The sequence below is a fragment of the Spermophilus citellus genome, assembly GCF_964194105.1.
Source record: "Spermophilus citellus genome assembly, chromosome: 9".
Lineage (NCBI taxonomy): Eukaryota > Metazoa > Chordata > Mammalia > Rodentia > Sciuridae > Spermophilus > Spermophilus citellus.
In genome coordinates, this window is record NC_138191.1 from 250,687 (window position 1) to 275,144 (window position 24,458).

Sequence of the window (24,458 nt, forward strand, 5' to 3'; positions counted from 1 at the left end):
GCAAACAAACAAAAAAGGAAAACAAGAACTGTTCTGTCAAATAAGACACACAGGCAAGTTTCAGTGCAGAGCTATCTACATCTCTGACCTGTGTCCTCAAAGATTTATTTGAGAATATTTCAGTGTGTGCCCTTCAGTATAGAAAAGGAGCATCGATTCTCAGAGGTCACTGTGCCAGGGTACTTCTAGTTTTACTTAAATGTACATTCTTCTTAGTATATCATCTCAGGCTCTTGGGCTCTCTGGGTTTTACAATCATTATATAAATTTGATGCCTAAGATATATAATTACATCAAAGTCAAATGTGGTCTTTCCTTTCTTGGGAGAAAGAAAACCCAAATTTCTTTCAACTCAGTGGAGGGCACTGACCTAATTCTAACCTTAGCCCAAAGGTCCAAGTTCATGTATGCAAGAAGAGTTCTGTACACATTTTCCCTATGGCCACATCTTTTACTCAAGCTCCATATATGACTCACCAGATGCTGCCAGCTAGTATCCTACTGTAACACAGTAAACACAGTGTAACACAGTGGACAGCAAAGGTAACCTCTTCACAAACCTGTGCTTGTTTGGGTTGGGGTTGAAGATGCTAAGATCTACCAAAACATGATTTGGTCACTTATTGTTATTGTGTTGCTGTTGTCCGAGGACATTTCTCTCTCTATGTGGAGAAATGAAACAATTAATATAAGCATCATTATTGTATGACCAGAGCAATGAATGAAAAAGGGATTGAGCTAGATTTCGTTCGGACAGTTAATACTGACTCGCTAGAAAATATTGAACAGGTTTCCTAAACTTTCTGTGCCTTCGTTTGCCTACGTGTTAAATGCCCTCTCTTGACCTCAGGTTATATCAATCAGGTCCTAGATTTTTCAATTCCTCCACAGACCCCTCACTGGGACATCTAACAGTATGTTTTGAGGGCTTCCTCAGGCCAGACACTGTTCCAGGAACAATCGAATACATCCTGAAGGTGACTTTATGGTCTTCCCTCCCTCACAAGTCCTCAGTGGTGGCATAAACATCCATATCCCAGGGCAGAAGCCTGTGGGAGCCCACCTCGGCCTCTCTCTCTCCCTCAGCCCTCTGGTCAACGATGACCAAACCCCTTCAAGTGCATCGTCACTATCTTTTTTCTCTCAGCACTAGAGAGTGAACCCAGGCCCCACATATGCTAGGTAGTTGTTCTACCTTTGAGCTATGTACCTTTTTACTTTGCAGACCTTTTACTTTACAGACCTTTTTATTTTGAGAGGTTCTCACTAAATTGTCCAGCTTACCTTGAATTTGCCATCCTCCTATCTCAGCCTCCTTAGTACCTGGGATTACAGAAGTGCTCCATTGCACCCAACTCAGTCACCAATTCTTAAAATATATTTATTATCCCTTGCAAATCTTGTCTCAATGTCTTTGCATATGTGATCTCTCTGCCCTAAACCTTCTTCCTCTGATTTCACAAAGCTGGCTTCTCATCATTCAGACTATAATTCAAATGTCATCTTTTTACTGATCTCCTCTTCCACCCACCCCATCCTGACTGTCTGTGTTCCGAGACAGGGGCAGTTAGTGTGGAATTTAGGGGACCAGGCCAAGGATTGGTGGAAGGAGGAGTAGGTGTCTTAAAAGGGTCTTTGTCGCCCCTAGATGTTCCTCTTGAGGGGCCAGGAGAGAAATAGGTGCTGAGGGCAGATAGTCCCTCAGAGGGGGGTCCTCTCCCAGGTTAATTTCCCTCTTCCTCACCAACTGTTCTGTGGGGTCCCAGGTGGCCCAATGCCCAAGGGCGGAGTGGGACGGGGACTCAGATGCCCAGGCGCTGGTGGGGCCTGCAGCAGGCCACAAGAAGAAACACCTGGGGCTCCCGCTGGCAGGCCTGGCTCCCTCTCACAAACCTCTCCCTCCTCCTCCCCCTCAGCCATCCACCAGGACCTCAGAGTGTCAAGGTTTCCCAGACCTTTTGGCCTGCGCATCCAAGATCTCTAAACCTCGGCTTTTGAGCATTAAGAGCTGGGTCCTTAGGCCTAGTGTGAGATTGCCTCATCTTTCCAGGGATACCCTTACCCTTACTCGGAAAACTCGCTTGGCTCGGCTCGATACTCTCACTCCCGCGTGGGGCGCCAGATGTCAGGGGTTTTAGCCTCCCTGTTCCCTCCTGACCTGTGGGAGAGATTGGGAGAGCACACCCCAGCCAGGACAGGCCAAGAAAGGTAAAGGTCGACTGGCCGTCTGCACCCAGCCCTCCCTTGCAGGAGGACAATCAGACGCGCCAGGGAGAACAGTCAAAGCAGGATCTCCTTTAATGAGAAAACACACACAAGTGATATAATGTACAGGAACCAATCAGGGTAAAGGTCAGCAGGGTGGGGAGAATTTACATCTTCACCCATCCTACAGGCAGTAATGGGAGACAGGAGCTGTCCGTGAGGGCAGAAGGGTTCTGAGCCTATCCTAGAGGTGGTCCGATTCTTCATCACAACCCACGGCAATGCCTTCTGGCTAATTGCTAGGTGCTCTCTTAGCCACCTGTGGCCCCAGGACGGGGAAGCCAGTAGCAAGCCAGCAAGTTAGGTTTCCTCTTTTGTGATGCAACATGCCCCACATTACATCATGCCCTACAACAATCCTCTTTACTATTTTGAAATATTCAATTAATTACCATTTCCATTTGGTTTTTGGAGAAAGTGATCAGTTTTGAATTGTTGGGACCCCAGTTAGGGCCTCTGGCCTAGGACTTGGGTAACAGGAAAGGTGCTGGACAAAATCAATGTAGCCCTAAGATGTGACACTGTTTTACTGTCTTAGCATGGATCTTAGCATTTACCACTCTCTTAGCATTGATCACTATCTGGTTTTTATTTATTGCCTTTATTTTCTTTTTAAAGTATAGCTCCATGAGATTAGTAGCCTCTCTCTCTAGTGTTATAAATGGTTGGCACACAGAGTAGGTGGCTCAAGCAGTATTCATGAAGACTCAAGACACAAAATTAGCTTCATAAAACCATGCTTTGTTGGCGTCTCTACGAAAAAACAACCAAATGTAACTCTTTTGTAGTTTACAATGAATTTATCAAAGGCCAACGGAAGCACCAGGACTAACTTATGTGGAAATAATACTATGGTAAAGTTACTTAGGAAAATAATAGCTTCTGTTCCCTGTTTTGCTGATTCAAATTCCAGTTACAACAAATAAAACCTATTTATAAGGTGGTTGAGTTAAATAAGAAAATATGAGTCAGCTCCTGGGGCAGCACCTAGGAGGTATGGGGGTAAATGCAGTGACTTTGTGGTCATGATAATATGTGTACTAGTGGTAAACTACATCATGGGATCACTCAGAACTGAGGCTGGTCACCCTGAAGCTAACCCAGTGGGCAATCTACCTACTCCCATAGCGTCCTTGAAATGCCCTTGGCGGCAGCAACATTTGGAGGCTTTCGCTTGGCCTACAGCCAACAGGGAACAGCTCAGGGGGCTTCAGAGTCTCGCCAGATTTACCGCTAGAGTCGACAGAATTGAGCTGACTCCTGAGAGCAGAGTAGCCACCCAGGGCTCCAGCCAAGAATTCCAGGACTGACCTGTGGTGGACTCCCAGCAGCTTGCCATAGACGCCCTCAGCGGGCGCCCCCTGGCGGCTGCGCGGCGCTCCCACAGCCCTGAGCGGCGCTCCCAGGGTCCTCCGCGGCTCCCAGGAAAGGCTGCGCACGCACGGCGCGGGGCGGAGCCTCTCGCAGCCAGATGGAGGGCCGTGTGCCGGGCTTCTTAGTAGCCTTCCAGGCGAAGGGCCGACCGGAGGCGGTGAGGACGCGGGTGCAGGAGCAGGACTTACGGCAGTGCGGCCTGACAGGTAAGTGGGCTGCAGGAGAAGGGCCGCCCAGACGCGCCACCTGGTGCACACCAGCTTTTCGCGAGCCGGTCTCGAAGGAGGTTTCCCCGCGGGCGCCGGGGCTTCCCCTCCGCCGGTAGTGGGTGGGCGCTCGCGTGGTGGGCGGAGCTCGGCGGGGCACTTCCGGGGAGCCGGGCGGTGGGCGCGAAGCCCGGGTCCAGGGTTCCGGCTGTGCGGGTGGCGCTGCGGTGGGACTCGGAAGACGCGCTGCCCCGACACTCTCCTGAGGGAGCCTGCGCGGGCCGCAGGTGGCTGGCCGCTGGGTGGTTCTCCTCCCCGCGGCGTTCGGGCCACGCACGCTGGCGGCGTCCTGCGCGGTCAGTCGGGGTCCCGTCCTGGCCTCGGGGAGCCACCGCAGCGACCCTCGCCGGCCTCCCCGGCCCGTTCCTCACGGGAGCCCGGGACCGTCGCGGCGCCCGTGGGAGGCGGAGTCGCCGTCGGTCGTCTCACGGAAGCGCTGGTGGGGCGCGGGGGTGGGGGGCGCGGGCGAGGTTCCCGCCCGGAGAGCGGCGCGTCTCGGTGGAGAGCGCTCGGCCCGCCCCCGACTGTGGGGTCCGACCCGCGGTTCCGTGGCTCTCGGGAAACGAGGCGCCGTGCGGCTTCCCTCAGAGGGTGGTGGGCGGGTGGAGAGGGGCCTGTGTGCGCGGCTGGTCCGCCGCAGGGACCCGGAGCGACCGCCAGGGACTGCGGAGGTGGCGGGTGGCCGGGGAAGCCTTGGGAAGAGCAGTCGGGGTGTTTTGCCTGGTGGCTCTGGCCAAACAAGTGACATGTATCCTTTCCACAGAGCCCTCAGTTCTCTGCCCAGCCCCATTCAGGGAGGAGGCTTACATGTTAGACTGAGGAAGCAGTGACATCAGCATTAGTTTGTGTGTATGACCAGCATACATGCAAGAAAGTAGCTTTTTACAGATAACACTAACTTGCCCTAGTGCCCAGTGTGCATAGAGAAAGCCAGTGTCCTTCAAGATGATATGTATCTGGACTTGCCAGCCTAGGCTTGATGTCTTGGCTTGGCACAGAATCACGAGCCACCACACAGCTTTGTAGATTCAAACAGCAATTCTTTATTCCCGAACTCACACCGGCCTCCACACACGTTCTGGGGCAATCCCAGTTCTGCTGCCACCCAATTCACCTACTCCACGAGGCTTTTTTTCCAATATCCCATTTGAATCTCACGGGAACAAGCAGCAGGAACACCCTAATCCCAGCAGCAATAATCTTCAACCTCGCACTTCCCTAAAACCCACATTGTCTTAAACCGGGAACGCCCTAAACTCAAGGAGCGGGATACTTCCTCAAACTGCAGGATACACCCTAATCCTGGATCCACCCTCGTCCTTGAGCAGGGTCACCTTTCTCAAACACACATGCAATGTCAACAGCGAAATTCCAAGGCAAGTCCATTTAACATGGGGTACGCTGGCAAGGAAATTTCGATGCGTCATTCCTACTTGGCAATGGCCCTCAGCAAACACTAACTTGCCCTAGTGCCCAGTGTGCATAGAGAAAGCCAGTGTCCTTCAAGATGATATGTATCTGGACTTGCCAGCCTAGGCTTGATCTCATTGGTCCCTTAATTTTGCTAGGTTTTTGTAAACAGAGAGCATTCAGGATCATGGTGTTTTACTGTCCCCCTTTTCTTTAAGGGACAATATAGCAGGAATGGCAGATTTAGATGAGTGCCATTAAGCAAGCATATGAACAGTCCATGTGTTGTTTGTCGCATCACTTCCAGGAATACTTATTTCCAGGAAAGGACAGTGGCTTGAGACTGGGTATTACAGAACAAATCCCAGGCTGAGTTTCTCATCCATCAAGAAGATTATATAACAGTGACTGGCTATTTCAGGGCTTTGAATGGTAACCCAAGTCTACCCAAAAAGAAATTTGGAAATCAGCTAATGTTTGTATACATAGAACGTCCCAATAAAAGATAGAGCCAATAAAGTTTGACATTAAGGGAATGTAAGCCATGTTCTTCATTCAAAGCCTTAGAGCTTAGCCCACATATGTGCTGAAATGTCTGCTCTCTGGTTTTGCTATATTTTTTATTTCTAGGAATTCATTTACGCCCTTATCAACTGGAGGGAGTCAACTGGCTAGCCCAGCGATTCCACTGTCAAAATGGCTGCATCCTGGGAGATGAGATGGGCCTTGGTAAGACCTGCCAGGTACGTTACTGTGAAGAAGCACTGTTTACCTACACCGAAACACCGCCTCACAACTCATTACCGTATATATATATATATGTATGTGTATATATATATATTTTTTTTTTTTTGGTATCCCAGATTGAACTCAGGTGCACTTAAAAACTTAATCATACATCCAGCCCTTTTTTGTATTTTATTTGAAGACAGTGTCTCACTTAGTTGCTTAGTGCCTCGATAAATTGCTGAGGTTGGCTTTGAACTCATGATCCTCCTGCCTTAGCCTCCGGAGCCAATGGGATTATAGGCATGTGCCACCACACCTGGCTTAATACCATCTTTAAGTGCTGTTATATATGTGTGTGAGGGTGTGTGTGTGTGTGTGTGTGTGTGTGTGTGTGTATGTATATATATACTAGAATGTGAAATGCTTAACTTTTAAGAGATCACAACCTTGGGATTGATTTTTCTAGTTGTAGGGGTAGTTATTATGTCATTACCTTTATATGAGCATTGACATGTGTCTGTGAGAAAAGTTACTTGAGTTACAAGTGCAGTTAATGGGCCCAGGTTTAGGGCTTTTCTCTGTGTGAAGCATGTATACTTGCCCAAGGACCAGATTGACTGTGCTCCTTAGTAACACTATATGAAGTTAACTGTATTGCTTCTAATATTACTCTCTCTTTCTCAGTGGGGGTGGGTTGGGGTCGGGCTGCTGTCCATTTTTCTACAGTGATAGAGAAATATGGAGGAAGTACCCTATGTTTTCCAAAATAAAACTTAGACTCTCTGACCTTAAAAGGGGAGAAAGATGTGGCCCCCTCGGGCATTGATCTAGTGATTAATGGTGAAGTGTTGAAATTGATGCTTCTGCCAGGATAATAAGCAATACTGCCCTGGGTTGACACATGGCCTTTGATTAATGGAAAATTCAGTCACAACACCTCTTGGGTTAATCACATAAGGATTACTTATCTGAAGGATACAAAAGATATCCTGGTATAATCATGATATATGTCAGAGGCATCTTGATCAGAAATCAGGAAGATAAAAACTTTTCAATCCCAGGAAAGTTTCACCAGCGGTCACTGGAGAGAATGAGCAAGGGTCTCATCCTTTTAGAAGTTCAACTGTCCCCTCTGACGCTCACTATATATATAAACTTTAAGCTGGAGCAGCGGTGCACATAGGCTAGTCTGATCAGATGTTGAAGCCTCCTTTACTTAGGCCAGATGTACCTCATCAATCTTGGCATTATTCAAAAACAATGCAACCACTTATATAAGGTCCCCTGAGATTCATCACTTCTCTCTCTCGGGCAAACAAATCTGTTCCTGGTATATTCCTGTACGAGAACTATGAAACTAAAATCAGTTTCCTGGAGGTATCCTCCCTATAATCTCCTTTGTCTCAGTCATTGAAATTGTCCTACTGACTTCACAGAGAGCCAGCAAATTCCACTTGTCCTTTGCCTTTCCACCTTTACTTTAAATTCTCTAAAAATATACCAACTCCAAGTCTGTTTTGGTAAAAGAATGTTTAGAAATTTTGCATCTACATTATGAAGGATATTGTTTTGTGATATTCCTTTCTTATACTAATTTTGTCTGGTTTTAGTATTTGGGTAAAGCTGGCCTCATAGAATATATTGAAAAGTGTTCCTCTTTAATTTTCAGCAAGAGTTTATGTAAAATTGTTCTCATTTCCACTTTAGATGTTTGATAAAATTCACTAGTGACTCTAAATTTATTTGGTAGACACTTCTGATTTATGGTAATAAAAGACAAACTTTCTCTAAATTGCATCCTCAGGGAGCACTCAACAGAATGGTTTTAATCCAGTTAAGCCACTTATTAGAGGGATGCTCTGGGCACACTTTGGGCTGGGATAGTTAAATGAGAAAATCATTTCCTTTATAAGATTAATATGATTGTGCCAAAAAAAAAAAATGAACTGCCACTCTGTCATCACAGTACTCTAACCACAGCCATAAGCAGCAAGGTATGTTTTACATCATTGAAGTTACAGTGCACGTCTAGCCTATATGGTTTCTATTCATTAATGTAACATTGGCACTGTAGTTTTGCATTTTATTATATTCACAATCATTCAACTGGCTGCATAGTATCTATGCCATCGAGAATTTATAATTTGCTTAAATGTCCTATTGATGAGGAATCATGAGTTCCCCCTTTTTTGGGTTACTTAAATTAATTTTGATGTGAACACCTTTGAGCCTATAGTTTTCTCAGGATTTTGAATTTGATCTTTAGGGCATATTTTTTCCTCAGAAATAGCACAGTATTTGGGGATGCAAGCTCTTCACGTGTTTTTGTTTGTTGAGAGCAACTTTAGAGACATAAGTGTACTCAAACATGTCCTGAAGTATGCACATTTGGCTTTGCAAAGTTTCATTTCATACTCCTACTTCTTGTGAGAATGATTTATTGTCTGTTTTCTGCATTTGAATGTGTGTTGTAGATATATGCATGTACAACTATGGCATATGGATCCCGCTATACAGTATGATTATAATGCACCCATTATGAAAGACCAAAGGTTGTATCTGTTTTGTTCACATATAACTTGAACTTAGAACTTGAGCCAGTAGAAGGCACCCTCTAAGTGGTTATAGAAGGAGGGAGAAAGCTGGGGAGGAAGGAAAGCACTCTCATCAGAGCAGCCGAGCCAAGGGCCAAGGCCGTGATGTGCGGGTACTGTTTGCTGTCAGGTCTTAGCACTTCTGGCTTAATAGTTTCAAAGTACTCCTGCTGTTTTCCAACAGGTGTATTGGTTTCATTGATTTCTGTTCTTTCCTGATGTTTTTCCCTTTGGTTCAATTACATAAATATTGAGCCTCATTGCTCGTTAACTCCTGAAGTAATTGAACACCATCAATTTCCTTAGCAAAGTCACTGAGCTTACCTGATGTCATTCTAAGAACGTACTAGTTTCTTAATATGTGGAAGATTGTATGGAATTTCTTTATAAAGCAAGTCATGTATAACAGTTTGTGTTCTCTGCCTATGGTTGTGGGAACGTTATGGTTGTGTCTCCTGGAAAGGTGATCAAAACTGCCTGCTTTGTTTCAGACGATTGCTCTCCTCATTTACTTGACGGGAAGGTTAAATGATGAAGGACCATTCCTGATTCTCAGTCCTCTGTCTGTTTTGAACAACTGGAAAGAAGAAATGGAAAGGTACAGAGTAGATGTAGCTGAACTTGTATTGTTTATGTTAAGATATTTTTCTAGATGATGGATAAAAGATCATGAAGCAAAATCTTGTCATATTCAATGATTTTATTCCAGAAAGGTTGAATTGAAACAGTGTAGGCAAGACACAAGATCTGATAGGGGAGGATCCAGTGGGTGTTACTGTTACCCTTCTACAATTTAAAGGCTAGTACTTATTCTCAGTAAATTTTGCTGTTGTAAAGGAGAAACTGTCCTTCTCATAGTAACATAGGAAGTAACTAAAGTGAGAAACATCATTGCATTTTTAGTTAGCACGAGACCCTCTTAGACCTGATCCTTCTCCCTGCTTAACACAGACCTTACCCTGGGGTTTAACCATTATTCTAGGTACAGTTCTGTGACCAGCACCTAATGAATGGCGTCTGCACACTGCAGTCCGTCCATGACATGCACACACCATCTCATGGCTGTGGCATTTGGGTTCATCTGCTTCTTTTCTTGGATTTAGATTTGCTCCAGGTCTTTCTTGTGTAACATATGCAGGGGACAAGGAGGAAAGAGCCCATCTTCAGCAAGACCTAAAACAGAAGTCACGTTTTCATGTGCTGCTGACTACCTATGAGGTATTCATTCGTTTCTCCTAACCTGGGTCCTTAGAAGTTGTAGAACCCACTGAATTATATTGACTTTTTTTTTGAGAGCACACATTTTTCTAGGAGGACATCCACCTTCATCACATTGTCAAAGAGGGACTGTGACCAAACGAAGTGCAGGATCACTGTGCTTCAAGGTAGCTAGACATATTTCCCTCTCTACTGGTGGATTAAGGGGAAAGCTTCCCAGAAAGTGGCACTTTAGCTGCCTCTTTGTTGATGAACAGGAGGAGGCAGGCAACAGGGCAGAGGGTTTCATGTACAGAGGCATCATGTCTGATAACCGGGGGATAGGAATGCAGGATGCCTAGTTTCAGTCTTGTTTTAAGTCCTTATCTAAGTAAGTCCTTCCCCCAGCTCTTCTTGGCTACTTAATATCAACTTGTCTTGTTTTGAAGTCTCTACTTAACCATAACTTCTATCTGTTTGTGTGATAGTGCTACTTAGAAATTGTGCTTAGTTTTTAACTTAGTAAACAAGTTAAAGGCTTAGATCCTGTGGTTTAAGAGAGTTAACAAGAAATAAGAAACTAGATTATTAATAATCAGAATTTATCAATACCAGTCTTTATTTTTTTAATTCTAACTTTTTTTATTTTGGTACCAAGGATTGAACCTAAGGGTACTTAACCACTGAGCCAATCCTCAGCCCTTTTTATTTTTGAAGACAGAGTCTCAGTAAGTTGCTAAGGCTGGCTTTGAGCCTGCCGCCTTCCTGCCTGAGTCTCCAGAAGCTGCTGGGATTCAGGTGTGGGCCACCATGCCCAGCAATACCAGTCTTTTTAATGTGTCTTCCTTAATTTTTCAGATTTGCTTGAAAGATGCACCATTTCTAAAATCGTGAGTATACTGTACCCTGTCAGAAACTGTGCTGAATGTGTGGAAGTCTTGTCTTGTCTTACATTTTTTGATACTTGGCCTCTTTCCTGATATGTCTGGTCTGTCTTCTTTGGGTCCTGTTGATGTATAGGCAGGCATGGTGGGAATTCTGTGATCTAACCTCTACTCATTAGCTATGTGTTATTGGGTTGGTTTCTTAATTTCCATCAACTTCAGTGTCCTCATCTGTAAACTGGGGGTAGTTACCTTTTTTACTTTGGATGACTGTTGTGATAACTGAGATTAAATCTACCTGGTTGATGTTTAGCAGATTACTAGAGATTTTTATTACTAGCAGATTTTTATTGTTGTTTTTTTGGTTTTATTTTGGTACTGGGGATGGAACCCAGGAGTACTCTACCACTGAGCAACATCTCCAGTCCTTTTTATTTATTAATTTTTTAAATTTTGAGACAGGGTCTTTCTGAGTTGCCAAGGAAGGCCTTGAATTTGTGATCCTCCTGCGTCAGCTCCCAGAGTCTCCAGGATTACAGGTGGGGCACTGCATCCAGCCTGGACACTAGATTCTTTACACTGTAACTTGCACAGACTCCTGTCAGGACTGCTGCTTGAGATTTCACTGTAGTGTAGGAGCCTTTTCCTGGCAATTACCAGGTGGCAGTCAGTGCTATAGAACTGACTATTTGGAAAAGAAGTTTGAAGTATACTTGTAATTTGTCCATTTAACCATGTCTTGGTACTGGGGATTGAACTCAGGAGCATTTACCACTGAGCTGCATGCCCAGCCCTTTTCATTGTTTATTTTGAGATAGTCTCACTAAGTCGCTGGGACGGGACTCAAATTTGCAATCCTCCAGTTTCCCAAGTAGTTGTCATGGTAGGTGTGCCCATCGTGCCCTGTGTGCATCTTTCATACTCAGAAGGTTTTTTCTCAAAGGGCCTTATCAATATTTTAAATATTTTTTCCTCATCCAGATTGTTGTGAATGAGATTCTGTTTTACTCTTACTTTGATGACTGGGCCCAAGATTTTATGATTCCATCCAGTATTTTGTTTCACTTAATTTACATTTAAATGAGCATATGATGTGTTCCCTCTTTTTCTTTCTTTTTACTTTATTTCATTTTATGTCGTGTCACGTTATTTCATGTCATTTCATTTTATGGTTCTGGGCATTGAGCTGAGAGCCTCCCAACTGCTCTTCCACTCAGTCCTTCCCCCAGCTCTTCTTGGCTACTTAATATCCAACTTGTCTTGTTTTGAAGTCTCTCCATGGAAAGGGAGTTACTGGTAATAACCAGGAAAGTAAATTATAGAGCTGCCCCATGGTCTGTACAATAGAGGGATGAGGAGTACAAAGATATCCATGAAACATGGTACTATCTGGCAGGTCTCAGAAGGTAATAAGATTGGGACATAAATGTTCTTGGGTACTTTATGTAAATTGTCCCATTTTGGTTTCATGAAAATCCTAGTAGGCAGGGATTATTATTCATTTTACAAACGAGGAAATTAAGAGATTAAGAATCCAAGTAAGGAAGAGCAGACATTCAAACTCAGCACTTGGTGCTTTGGGCCTCTTTTTTTTTAATGTTTATTTTTTTTAATTGTAGTTGGACACAATACCTTTATTTATTTAGTTTTATGTAGTGCTGAGGATCAAACCCAGGGTCTCGCACATGCTAGGCAAGTGCTCTACTGATGAGCCACAGCCCCAGGCCCTGGACCGTGTTTTTAAGAGAGCGTCTCTAAGTATGTAGAAGCATTGAAATGTCACCTTATTCAGCAGAAACACATTTTTATATTTCAGTCTGTTCTGAATGCATTTCTGGGTGGATTTAAGAGCCTTAGTAATAAAGGGACATTTATAATATTGACTCATAACAAGAATCCCAACAACATAGTTGTTTCTTTTAGTATGTTTGTTAATGTTATATTTCTCCATTGCTATATTTTACATTCTGAAAATAGGCAATGTGATAAAATCTGCACTCAAGAGGTTTATGAAGGCCATTTAAAGTTGTATGTTATCACCATGAAATATTGAAATCTTCTGGACAACAGACAGTAGGCTTGTAAAATCTTGGATTGAGAAGATCAGGAGTTCCCTTGTTGGACTCTCCATTCTTCTGTTGGAATTCCCTCTACTTGCGTTTCCGGGAAACAATCTTTAATTTCCTTTGATGAGTGATTCAATCCACTTTCACTCATTGAACCAAAATCCACTTCACTTAGCCTTTTGCGTTAAATAAGCATTTTTAGATGTTTGTGTATATACATATCTGTGTCTAGTCCTTCCAAAGGAATAAGACCTAGTCTGTTTTGAGTGGAACTATACTATGGACGCTCACCACCTATGTCATAACCACCGTCCAACCTCACGGGGACCCTGTCTCCTTATAATCCTAAATATATCCCCTGCTTATTCTGCCCAGTGCTCTCCTTGGACTTCCTGTCCTCTCTTTGGATCCCCAGTTCAGTCTTCTCCTACTCCACTCTCATTAGCTGAGTGTCTGTCTCTGGCTCTCTTCCTCTCGATTTTCTCTGTAGCCTGAGGAGGAAGGCTTTCTTTGTTTTTGTTGTTGTTTTTCTGCAAATATTTATTGAATCATGGTCCAGATGAGGCCATAGGGATAGAGAAGATTAAGACGTTGACCTTGACTTTCAGGGGTGTGTAGTCTTGTAGCAGATGCAGACAAACAGAAACAAAGGCAAAAGGATGGCATGTGCTCACCAGTAGGTAGAGTGCCAGTGTATTTATTAACCTGCCCACCGCCTATACTGTGAGCCTCTGTGATCAGATTTCCCACATTTAATTCCTTCCCTCCAAAATTCCTCTTACAGTGCTTGTGGGACACAAGAACTGTGTAAACATATTTATTAAATGGTTTAAATAAGAGGGAAAAAATGAGAGATGCTTAAAAAAGAGTTGAGTAAAAGTGAGGAAGAAGATGATATTATTAACAGCTAGTACTTATTGAGATTTACTGCTATAGTTTGGATCCTATATATCTCCCAAAGGCTCATATGTTAAAGTCTTGGTCCCCAGCATGAAACTGGTGAGAGTGTGTGGAACCTTTGAAAGGTGAGCCCTCATGGGATGTCTTCTGGTCATTCATTGAGGGTGTGTCCTTGGAATGGGTAGCAGGGATCCAGCCTCTTCCTCTTCTTTGCTCTCTCTGTCCCAGCCTTGAGATAGCTGGCTTGCTCTGCCATGCCATTCTGCCATGATGTGCTTAACAGCAAGGGGGCCAGCTGATGGTGGACTGACCCTCCAAAATTGTGAGCCAGAGTAAAACTTTTCTCTTTATAAACTCATTATCTCAGCTACTTGTCACAGTAGCAGAAAGCTGACCAACACGTTCATTATGGGTTAATTATCTTTCTTTGTATTAGTTTTTTTATTTATGTATGACAGCGGAATGCATTGCAATTCATATAACATATATAGAGCACGTTTTTTTCATATCTCTGGTTGTATACACAGTATATTCACACCATTCATGTCTTCATACATGTACTTAGGATAATAGTGTCCATCACATTCTATCATCACTTCTAACCCCATGCCCTCCTCCCTTCCCCTCCCACCCCTCTGCCCTATCTAGAGTTTGTCTGTTCCTCCAATGCTCTCCCTCCCTACCCCACTAAGAATCAGCCTCCTTATATTAAAGAAAACATTCAGCATTTGGATTTTGGGGATTGGCTAACTTCACTTAGCATTATTCTCCAACTCCATCCATTTACCTGCAAATGCCATGATTTTATTCTCTTTTATTGCTGAGTAATATTTCATTGTGTATGTTTGCCACAGTTTTTAATCCATTCATCTACTGAAGGGCATCTAGGTTGGCTCCACAGTTTAGCTATTGTGAATTGTGCTGCTATAAACATTGATGTGGCTGTGTTCCTGTAGTATGCTGTTTTTAAAGTCCTTTGAGTATAGACCGAGGCGTGGGATAGCTGGGTCAGATGGTAGTTCCATTCCCAGCTTTCCAAGGAATCTCCATACTGCTTTCCATATTGGCTACACCAATTGCAGTCCCACCAGCAGTGTATTTTCTCCCACATCCTCGCCAACACTTATTGTTGTTTGTATCCGTAATAGCTGCCATTCTGATTGGAGTGAGATGAAATCTTAGAGTACTTTTGATTTTTATGTCTCTAATTGCTAGCGTTGATGAACAATTTTTTTTCATATATTTGTTGACTGGTTGTATATCATCTTCTGAGAAGTGTCTGTTCAGGTCCTTGGCCCATTTATTGATTGGGTTGGTTGGTTGGTTATTTATTTATTTATTTATTTATTTTAGTGTTTAGCTTTTTGAGTTCTTTATATACCCTAAAGATTAGTGCTCTGTCTGATATGTGAGGGGTAAAGATTTGCTCCCAAGATGTACCCTCTCACAAATTGTTTCTTTTGCTGAGAAGAAACTTTTTAGTTTGAATCTGTCCCATTTATTGATTCTTGATTTTAATTCTGGCACCAAAGGAGTCTTATTAAGGACGTTGGGGCCTAATCCCACATGATGGAGATCAGGGCCTACTTTTTCTTCTATTAGATGCAGGGTTTCTGGTTTTATTCCCAGGTCCTTGATCCATTTTGACTCCAGTTTTGTGCACGGTGAGAGATAGGGGTTTAATTTCATTTTGCACGTGGATTTTCAGTTTTACCAGCACCATTTGTTGAAGAGTTTATCTTTTCTCCAGCGTGTGTTTTTGGCACCTTTGTCTAATATAAGATAATTGCAATTTTGTGGGTTAGTCTCTGTGCCCTCTGTTCTATACCACTGGTTTACCAGTCTGTTTTGGTGCCAATACCATGCTGTTTTCGTTACTATTGCTCTGTAGAATGGTTTAAGGTCTGGTATAGTGATGCCCCCTGCTTCACTCTTCCTGCTAAGGATTGCTTTAGCTATTCTGGGTCTCTTATTTTAGCAGATGAATTTCATGATTGCTTTTTCTGTTTTTATGAGGAATGCCATTGGGATTTTGATTGGAATTGCATTAAATCTGTAAACTGCTTTTGGTAGTATGGTCATTTTGATAAAATATTAATTCTGCCTAATCTAGAGGTTAGTCTTTCTAACAAGTCATAATTGTATAGTAAGATGTGGTTGTGAAATATGTTTGAGCTACACGAAGCTGAAAGTTTGGATTTTCTCTCACAGCTTCTCCTGGAGTGTTCTTGTGGTGGATGAAGCCCACAGATTGAAAAGCCAAAGCTCTCTGCTACATAAGACACTTTCAGAGGTAAACTCAAAGGATAGTCTTAGTTTTTACACACCCCGCTTCCTTTTTTAATAGACTTTAGTTTTCAGAGCAAGTTAGGTTTACAACAAAATTGAATAGAAGGTACAGAGAGTTCCCATATATCCCCTGCCCCTTTACAAGCCTAGCTTCCCCCATTCTCAGCCTCTCCCTGAAGAGAGATGTTAAAACTAATGAATCTACATTGGCACCGCAGTGTCACCAGAATCTGTAATGCTGGATTCACTCGCTGTTGCGTGTCCTGTGAGTTTGAACAAACAGGTGATGGCATGTTTCCACCCTATGGTATCATGCAGAGCAGTTTCCTGGCTCAGAAATCCTATACCCATCTGTTCACCGTTCCTTCTCCCATCTAACTCCCCTTTAAAACCACTTAGTTTAGTCTATACAGAGCCAACTAAATTGAAACTTTATTATTATTATTATTATTATTATTATTATTTGTTCTAATTTGTAATATATGACAGCAGAATGCATTACAATTCACATTACCCATATAGAGCACAATTGTTCATATCTCTGGTTGTACACAAGTAGAGTCACACCATTCGTGTCTTCATACATGTACTTCGGATAATGATGTCCATCTCATAAATTAAAACTTTTGTAGTCAGACTTCTGCAGAGCTAAATAAACCTGTTTGGGAGGGCAGTGACAAAAGTAGTATTTAATATGGCTAATTACTATTCCTTTCTCTTTTATATAGAAGATAATATTTACTAAAATCTAGTTATCAAATGAGTCAGACCCTACCCCAATAAAATGCATTGTATTTTTGGAGATGTTTCAACTCTTTTGAGTGCTTTTAATTTTTCTCTTTTTTTTACAAATAAAGATCTTATACTCCTGTCTGCAGTTGTAGATGCATTGGATATACCTTATGCCTCCCCCAATTTACCTATTTAGAAACTTACCGTTCACATGGAGTCATGAAGAGACGAATTTCTTACAGCATATTGCCTTCAGTCTCTCGTCTGTTGTATTTTTAGTATGATACACTTGATTGCATTCCCTTCTCTTGATCTCTTGTATCATTCAGCAAAGTAGATGAAAAAGATCATTGTGGCCTGGAGCTGCCCTTGTTTCTGAGAAGCCAATGAAATGTGAAGTACCTTCTCCTTGTTGACCTGAAAATTTGCTCATTCATGAGACCACACTTGTTAATTTCTGAGATAATCAAAATTTGGTCCTCATCCTATAATAATCACTTAAATTTAGAGGTCATTTAGAGGAAAATCTTAGACCTGGATTATGTATTTAATATTTATTGGCCTAAAAGTTGCAGTGTTTAGAGTTTTTACTGAAGATATCATCATTTTTATTAGTTTCAAATATTGTTATCCCCTGCCTGATAGGGCATCCTCTATCTCTGCTGTCCTCTTTGCCTTCTTTTTAGGGACCCTTGATTACATGTCCTCCCCAAGAGTTTGTACTCTGTATTTAAAATAATACACATGCATAGGATGTGACTTTTCCACATTACTTAATTCTGCTGGTGTAAGTTCTTGTTAATGTCAGCTCAGAGGTTGACCTTGCTTGGCCTGATATCTGTTGTTACTGTTTTTCTTCCTTCATTAGTCTCTTATCCTCCGTGTTCCTATCTGTTTCTCAGTGTTTTTCCTTTTTCTCTTGGAAATGCTGGGGATTGACCCAGGGCTTCCTGCATGCTAGGCAAGCGTTCTGCTGGTGACCCACATTCCCAGCCCTGTTTCTCAAAAATTTACAGAATCCCTTTTTATGTTGGACTGTCCATGGCTTACTATCCAGAAACATCTAGAAATCTTGATATCTTGACTCTGATATATTGCAAAGTTTATGAACAGACATTGTGTCAATGTAAATCTTGCTGCTTGCTTCTAGCAGAGAGGCCTGATGCTATAAATAACTTTGGCTTCTCAAACTCTTTGAATGAATGTGTTTACTCAGATACTCCCGTTAATTCCCCCATGTAGGTCATAACATAGTTTGACTCCTCACATAGATTGCATTTAGTAACCCTAGTGAATACTCATGTAATACTCAAGAGTTTACAATGCGATGTCACTTACATGCTTACAAGAGTGTCGTCTTACAGATTATTATCCCCTCCTTATGGTTGAAACTGGAGAGGTATTATTTCTCACATTAAATAGAGTGTACAACTTGAACCTGAGCCTTCTGATTTCATTTGCCTTGGTTCATTGTGTTAGATCATGTCCCTCTGTGTTCAAATAAATGTTGTGATGGGTCACTTGGTTTTGCTTCCCAGTGGTAGAGATTTTTAATTGTGTTTATTTACATATTCTAGTTCTCGGTGGTCTTCAGTCTCCTGTTGACTGGAACTCCTATCCAGAACAGCCTCCAAGAGCTCTACTCTCTCCTCAGTTTTGTGGAACCTGACCTGTTTTTCAAGGAACAGATGGAGGATTTTGTTGAACGTTACCGGGATATTGAAAAAGAGTCCAAATCAGGTTAATTCCCATTCAGCAAATTATCCCCAAGAGATCTTGACACAGAAACTTCCCTAATGCATAAGAGTTGTAGATTGAAAAGGAAGAGAATCAATAACCGGAGAATGCCTTCCAGGGAGAAAAACCACCACAGATATAAGGCAGATGATGGTCCCTCATGTGGTGTCCACTCGTCTGCTATCCATGGCTCTTACTTGTTTGTTACATGATTCTGCAGTGGGGCTTATTGGTTCACTTTTGGAAAAAGTAGAAACTACCCTCTGATATGTGTGCTTTTTTTAAAACCAACTTCTAATTTTCTTTCAATTTTTTTTTCTTTCAATTTTTTTTTCTTTCAATTTTTTTTCTTTCAATTTTTTTTGAACCCAGGGGTGCTCTACCACAGGGATACATTCCCAGTCCTTCTGTAAAAAATTGGAGACAGGGTCTTGCTCAGTTTCATAGGCTGTCCTTCAACTTACCATCCTCATGCCTCAAGTTCATTTTACCATGCGGCTTCAACTTGTAATTTATAAAAATTATAGACTTTTTTAACTTTCCATGCCACTTGCCAGTGCAGAAAAGTAAGTGCATGCTATAGACCCAGACTACTGTTAAGAATTCTGCAACACTGCTGTTTTCTTTTAACCAGAAGTTTGAGATGATTGGGATGTGGAAGGGAAAAGGGAAGCCTTCATTCGTATAACCGTAGCTTTTTCTTATACCTTTGCCACTCTGCCTTGTGGAACATTCCCATGATATCTGAATACCCTAGGATGATTGTCCAAAACAGATGGCAGGGGGCCACCCAGTGATTATGTGTGTGCTGGTTAAATATGAGTTGCAGAGGGTTCTTAGAGCAAAAATTCCCAAACCACAAGGTAAAGATGACCTGCAAACCTGCTCTGATTGATTACTCCCATTGTTTAGAGTTGTCAGATATGGGACATCTAATTACAAATGACAAGGGACACACTGGTACTGAAGAGCTATGAATTGTTTATCTGAATTTCACATTTAACAGGATGCTTGTATTTTTGTTTTCTGTTTCTGGTTTTCCTACATGATGTATACTTCCAACTTAGTGTAGCTTTTGAAGTCTAAGAGGCCTGTAAAAGAACAAGGGATTAGAAGTTTTTAAAAATCCACTTTTAATGCTCGCCATTTTCACATTCACCTGTGTGTCCTTGGATAAGTGGCCTGATTTCTCTGAGCCTCACTTACCTGTCATAAACATGGAGACAGTATTGCTCACCTTGCATTTCTAGGCTGTATGCTGATCAGTGAGATGAAATGAAGAATACCCTGAAAAACGGTGTCTTGAAAATGAGATTATTCCTAAGAAGAATCCAGTACTTTGAGTGTTGTAGTTTGGGGATTAAAAGCCAGTAACAAGTCCAGAAGGGATAGGAAGAAACCAGGAAAGGGAGAAATGATTGGTCCTCTAATTATGGTGGTTCAGCTTATAATTTTTTGACTTTACCACTTTACAAAAGCAGCAACATTCAATAGAAACTGTACTTTGAATTTCAAATTTTTATTGGTGTACCTATTTGTACCTATGTTTGAGGTACATATTTATACCTGTTGATGTTTTGCATAGTGATCACTTAGGTCATTAGCATATCATATAGCAAAACCGTGATCATTTCTTTATGGTGAGTACATTCAAAATTCTGGATTCTAACTGGCTTAAGATATAAAATGCATTATTGTTAGTTATATTAGAATGTTCAATGTAATCATCAGGGAAATGTAAATCAGGAACACAATGGGAAACCTCCTCCCCCGTTAGAATGGTTATTACAGACACCACACGCTGGCAAGGCTGTGGTGGAAGGGGAACTCTGAGACACCAGGGTGGGAATGGAGATGGTACGGCCATCGTGAAAACCAGGATGGCGTTTCCTCAGAAAACTAAATAGAACTTCTGTACAATTCAGCAATCCCATACTGGGTATATAGTCGAAGAAGGGGATCGACACGTCAAGAGATGTCTGTGCTCCTGTGTTCATGGCAGCACTCTTCACAGTACCCAGAGTGTGGAGCTCACCTAGACGTCCATTAGCAGATAAAAAGGAAATGTGGTGTCGATACAGGATGGGATGCTCTTCAGCCATAAGAGGGCATGAGTTTCAGTCTTTTCCCAGGCTTGGGGTAGGTTGTAAGGTACTGTCCTGTGAGGCGGGGTGGCAGCAGCGAGGCACAGCTCCCCAGTGACTCAGGCGACCCTGAGGGTAAGTAACTGATACCACACAATGTGTTGTCAGTTGTTTAGTCACAGGCATTCAGCACATTACATGAAGTATTCACAGTTTTTCATAGAAGAGGCTTCGGGTTAGATTATTTTGCTGAGTAGACTAATGTAAGTGCTGAGCACATTTGAGGTAGGGTGGGCTGAGCTGTGGTGTTTGGTATGTTAGGTCTGTTCAAGGCATTTTTTACGTATAAGATATTTTCAGTTTGTGATGGGTTTATAGGAATGTAATCCCTTTGTAAGTCCAGGAGCATCTGTAACTGTGAAAACTTACTGTACTGACCTAGAACGCAGTATTAGCATGAAAATGAGGAAAGTGAGTTGCTCCATGTTCTCTAGTAGTTCGGCGCCTCTGCTGTATTTTTGTACCACACTCTTTTATGTTTTTCCTTCCACAGCAAGTGAACTTCACAACCTCTTGCAGCCGTTTCTGCTGAGGAGAGTGAAAGCAGCGGTAGCTAAAGAACTTCCCAAGAAGACAGAAGTAGTGATATACCATGGCATGTCAGCATTGCAGAAAAAATACTACAAGGCTATTTTGATGAAAGACCTAGGTATTCAGAGGGCACTTGGTCCATTAAGAAACTAAATGGGGATGTGATTTTTGTGCAGGGAAATATTTTATGATTACACTCACTTTGTGTAGCAAGAATATAAGGTAGAATTTTGTATTCTGAATGATACGCCAATCACCTGACGTGGAACAATAGCAGTGTTAAGTGTAGCTCAGACTTGGTTGTTGCATGATGGAATTTCCCTTTTTCCTCTTTCGTGGTTTTTCTTATGCCTGCAATATAGCAAACACTTTTAAGTGTCTACTCATGATTTTTATCCTCTATTTGCTTTTTTCTCCCCTCTTAAAACCACAATAGCAGTTAAAGAAGAAATTTTAGAAGTTTACAATTGTTTTAACAAAGCACTGCTAAGTTCACCTTGTAGACTTCCTTCTCAAAACAAAGTGAGGAGTAAGAAAATCCCATATGGATATGATTTTAATTCTCAGTGCAATTGATTGCCATTTGGGAGGTTAGTATAAATTTGAGGGAAGTACTATGAAATGAGTAAGGTTTTGTTTGTGTTTTGTTTGTGTTTTGATTTGTTAGTCCCTTTTCCTCTCTATCTTCAAAATTTCAGATGCATTTGAAAATGAGATGGCAAGGAAAGTTAAACTTCAGAATATCTTATCCCAGCTTCGAAAGTGCGTGGATCACCCGTATTTGTTCGATGGTGAGCCAGTGTCCTGTTTCCCCCGATTATTTTTCATTAGTAGTTCTGTAACCAAAATCATAGCCGGACTCTTCAACAGAACTGCTGCTTTTATGTGTCTACTCTGCTTCTTCTCATTTTCTCTATATTAATGATATCTAGTGTTAATCATAAGATTTCTTCACATGTCCCGTAATATCCCTTAAGCTGCTTTCCTTTTTCTCTCTTAATGCAGGATCCATTGCATTTGCCTTGACTCTACTTTTCTACAATCTAGAAATGTTTCTAAGCTTTTTTGGAGGGCAGGGAGCTTTTCTTTCTTTCATGATAGTGACAGTTGTGGAGAGGAAAACTGGCAGCTTTACAGAATGGGTCATAATGGGGATTCATCTGACCCTTCTTCAGGATTGGATTTCCTTTCGTCTTGAGCCCTCTCGGTCACTACGCCCAGTTCCCTGTGTTCTCTGTGATGCCCAGGCATTGTCAGTTCACGTTTCCTTAACCTCTCAGATCCCTTGACACAGCAGATGGCTTCCTCCTTGGGACGCTCTTCACTCAGCTTCTGGGGTAGCAGTTTTTCCTGCCTTTCTTCCTGCCTGCATGCTCCTGCTCTGTGCCCTTTGCTCTCTCCTTTCATCCTAGTGACTTCTGTACATGTCCCTCTAAGCACTGCTCTTGTTGCCACAAATTTATGTGTAGTGTTTCATTTTCATTCCCATTGGGGTTTTTGGATGCACTCTGATGGGCGATTCTCTGGCCCTGGAATTCCCTAGTGTAGAAAGATTGCAAAAGGTCTGCTGTACTTGTTTTAAGGAGTCTTTGCCAAGTACCATTAGGAGCTGTTTAAAAGTTTAACAGAACTTTAATCAAGTGCACATTAGAACTTTTTTTTTAAGGGAGAAGGGGCATTAGGAACATAGATTTTAAGGACATCTCCCAGAATATTCTGACTGCCGCCTGTACCTTGAGAATCACTTTTATACACACCTAAGCCTGTTTCTTGATTTCTTATCTAGAGTGAGAGCCTTAGAATTTCCTTTGTGGATCTTCTTGATCTCTGGCATCTTCCTTTCCCTCAGTTTCCTAAAGAGTGAGTTTGTTTCTTAGATAAATATTTATTAGACTTTTTGGATGTGCCAGGCTCTGCAGTTGATATAAGCAAATAATTAACAAAATGCCTCGAATAGGTGAGACTGAAGGGCCTACTGCATTAGAAAGAGCTTGGGCTCTCTCTGTTGCCTACCTATTGGGTTTTCTACTCAAGAATTTTGCCCTGACTCAGGGCACACGATTAGGATTGGGCTCTCTGCTTTCCAGGTGTGGAGCCAGAGCCTTTTGAAGTTGGAGACCACCTGATTGAGGCTAGTGGGAAACTTCACCTGCTGGATAAGCTGCTGGCATTCCTGCATTCCAGGTAGGAATAGGTTGACATGTATTGCTCTCGGGGAGTGACTGGTTCAAACCTGAGTAATGAAGAACTTACCGATTCTTGAGACTGATTCAAGTTCCCTTTTTTAGAAGCCTGGAATTCAGGGCCTACTTTGTCTGCAACTGTACACTCACCCCATTCCATCTCATCCAACCCCACTCCTCCACCTTTATCCTTTCTTTCCTGAATTCCTACAGCATTTAGGATCCCAGTCCAGGACTTGGCAAGCCCTACCTTACTCTGCTACCTTGTTGATCAGTGTATGTTCACCTCATCAGTCCAACTATGTTGGTTGCATCCACAAGGACGAGTCAACATTGAGCATTTCTTTTAAAATTGCCTGCTGCTTCCTTGAGTTGAACTGACACATAATAAAGGTTGAGTAAACATTGGTTCTTGTTAATTTTGGGGATTTGATTTAAACTCATGGCGTAGTTGGGGAATACTCCTTCCCAGAAATGCAAGTTGGGTATCAGAAGATGACATTTGGTTAGTGTTCAGCAGCCTGGTATCCAGCATGTACATCTTCATCACCACAGGAAAGGGGGAGTCTAGGAAAAGACCAGAGACTCAAGAATTTCAGAATTGTGCCTTTAGGATGATTGCCCCAGGTGTGGCCTGAACTAACCTAAAACTTCAGATTTGTCAAAATTGCCCAGTCTTTTTCAGATTAAATAATTGCATGTCTTGGGGCTGGAGTTGTGGCTCAGTGGTCGAGTGCTTACCTAGCTAGCACATGCGAGGCCCTGGGTCCAATCCTCAGCACCACACAAAAATAAATAAATAGCTCAGTGACTAAGCACTCGCCTCAAATGCGTGAGGCAGGAGATTCGATCTTCAGCACCACATACAAAAATATAAATAAATAAAACAAAGTTATTGTGTCCATCTACAACTAAAGAAATTGAAAGAATAAAATAGATAAAGGTATTGTGTTCAACTATGACTAAAACGTAAATATAAAAAATTGTTAATAATCATAATTACATGTCTTACTGTATTTTATGGCCTTTGACGTATCTACCATAAGTGTGTGTGTTAGAGATGGAGAAGAACCTATAGATACCTTCCATCCAAGTTTTTCATGACCTCGAAAGGTCATGCCCAATGTCGTATAGGTAGTAAGTGGCAGAGAGAGGTA

The 24,458-nt window shown here is 42.2% G+C and overlaps 2 protein-coding genes across 14 annotated transcripts in view; one reads left to right on the forward strand and one right to left on the reverse strand.

The window, feature by feature from the left end:
* The window catches only part of FMO5 (flavin containing dimethylaniline monoxygenase 5), a 58,943-nt gene extending 55,240 nt beyond the window's left edge, over window positions 1-3,703 (reverse strand). For 6 of the 10 annotated variants that reach the window (XR_014023891.1, XR_014023892.1, XM_081308815.1 and 3 more), the window contains exon 1: window positions 3,577-3,700. The gene's annotated coding sequence lies outside the window, so the exon portion shown is untranslated. Of the gene's footprint in view, window positions 1-3,576 lie in introns of all 10 variants that reach the window. The other 4 variants (XM_081308821.1, XM_081308820.1, XM_081308819.1 and 1 more) reach the window with 3 other exon arrangements.
* CHD1L (chromodomain helicase DNA binding protein 1 like) overlaps window positions 3,691-24,458 on the forward strand; it is a 47,344-nt gene continuing 26,576 nt past the window's right edge. For 2 of the 4 annotated variants that reach the window (XM_081308808.1, XM_081308809.1), the window contains exons 1-10: window positions 3,691-3,845; window positions 5,946-6,058; window positions 9,130-9,236; window positions 9,742-9,856; window positions 10,694-10,725; window positions 15,897-15,978; window positions 18,284-18,446; window positions 21,081-21,236; window positions 21,817-21,909; window positions 23,206-23,302. In XM_081308808.1, coding sequence (XP_081164934.1) covers window positions 3,737-3,845; window positions 5,946-6,058; window positions 9,130-9,236; window positions 9,742-9,856; window positions 10,694-10,725; window positions 15,897-15,978; window positions 18,284-18,446; window positions 21,081-21,236; window positions 21,817-21,909; window positions 23,206-23,302 — 1,067 coding nt within the window. In that variant the 5' untranslated portion in view covers window positions 3,691-3,736. The remainder of the gene's footprint in view (window positions 3,846-5,945; window positions 6,059-9,129; window positions 9,237-9,741; window positions 9,857-10,693; window positions 10,726-15,896; window positions 15,979-18,283; window positions 18,447-21,080; window positions 21,237-21,816; window positions 21,910-23,205; window positions 23,303-24,458) is intronic. The other 2 variants (XM_081308810.1, XM_081308811.1) reach the window with 2 other exon arrangements.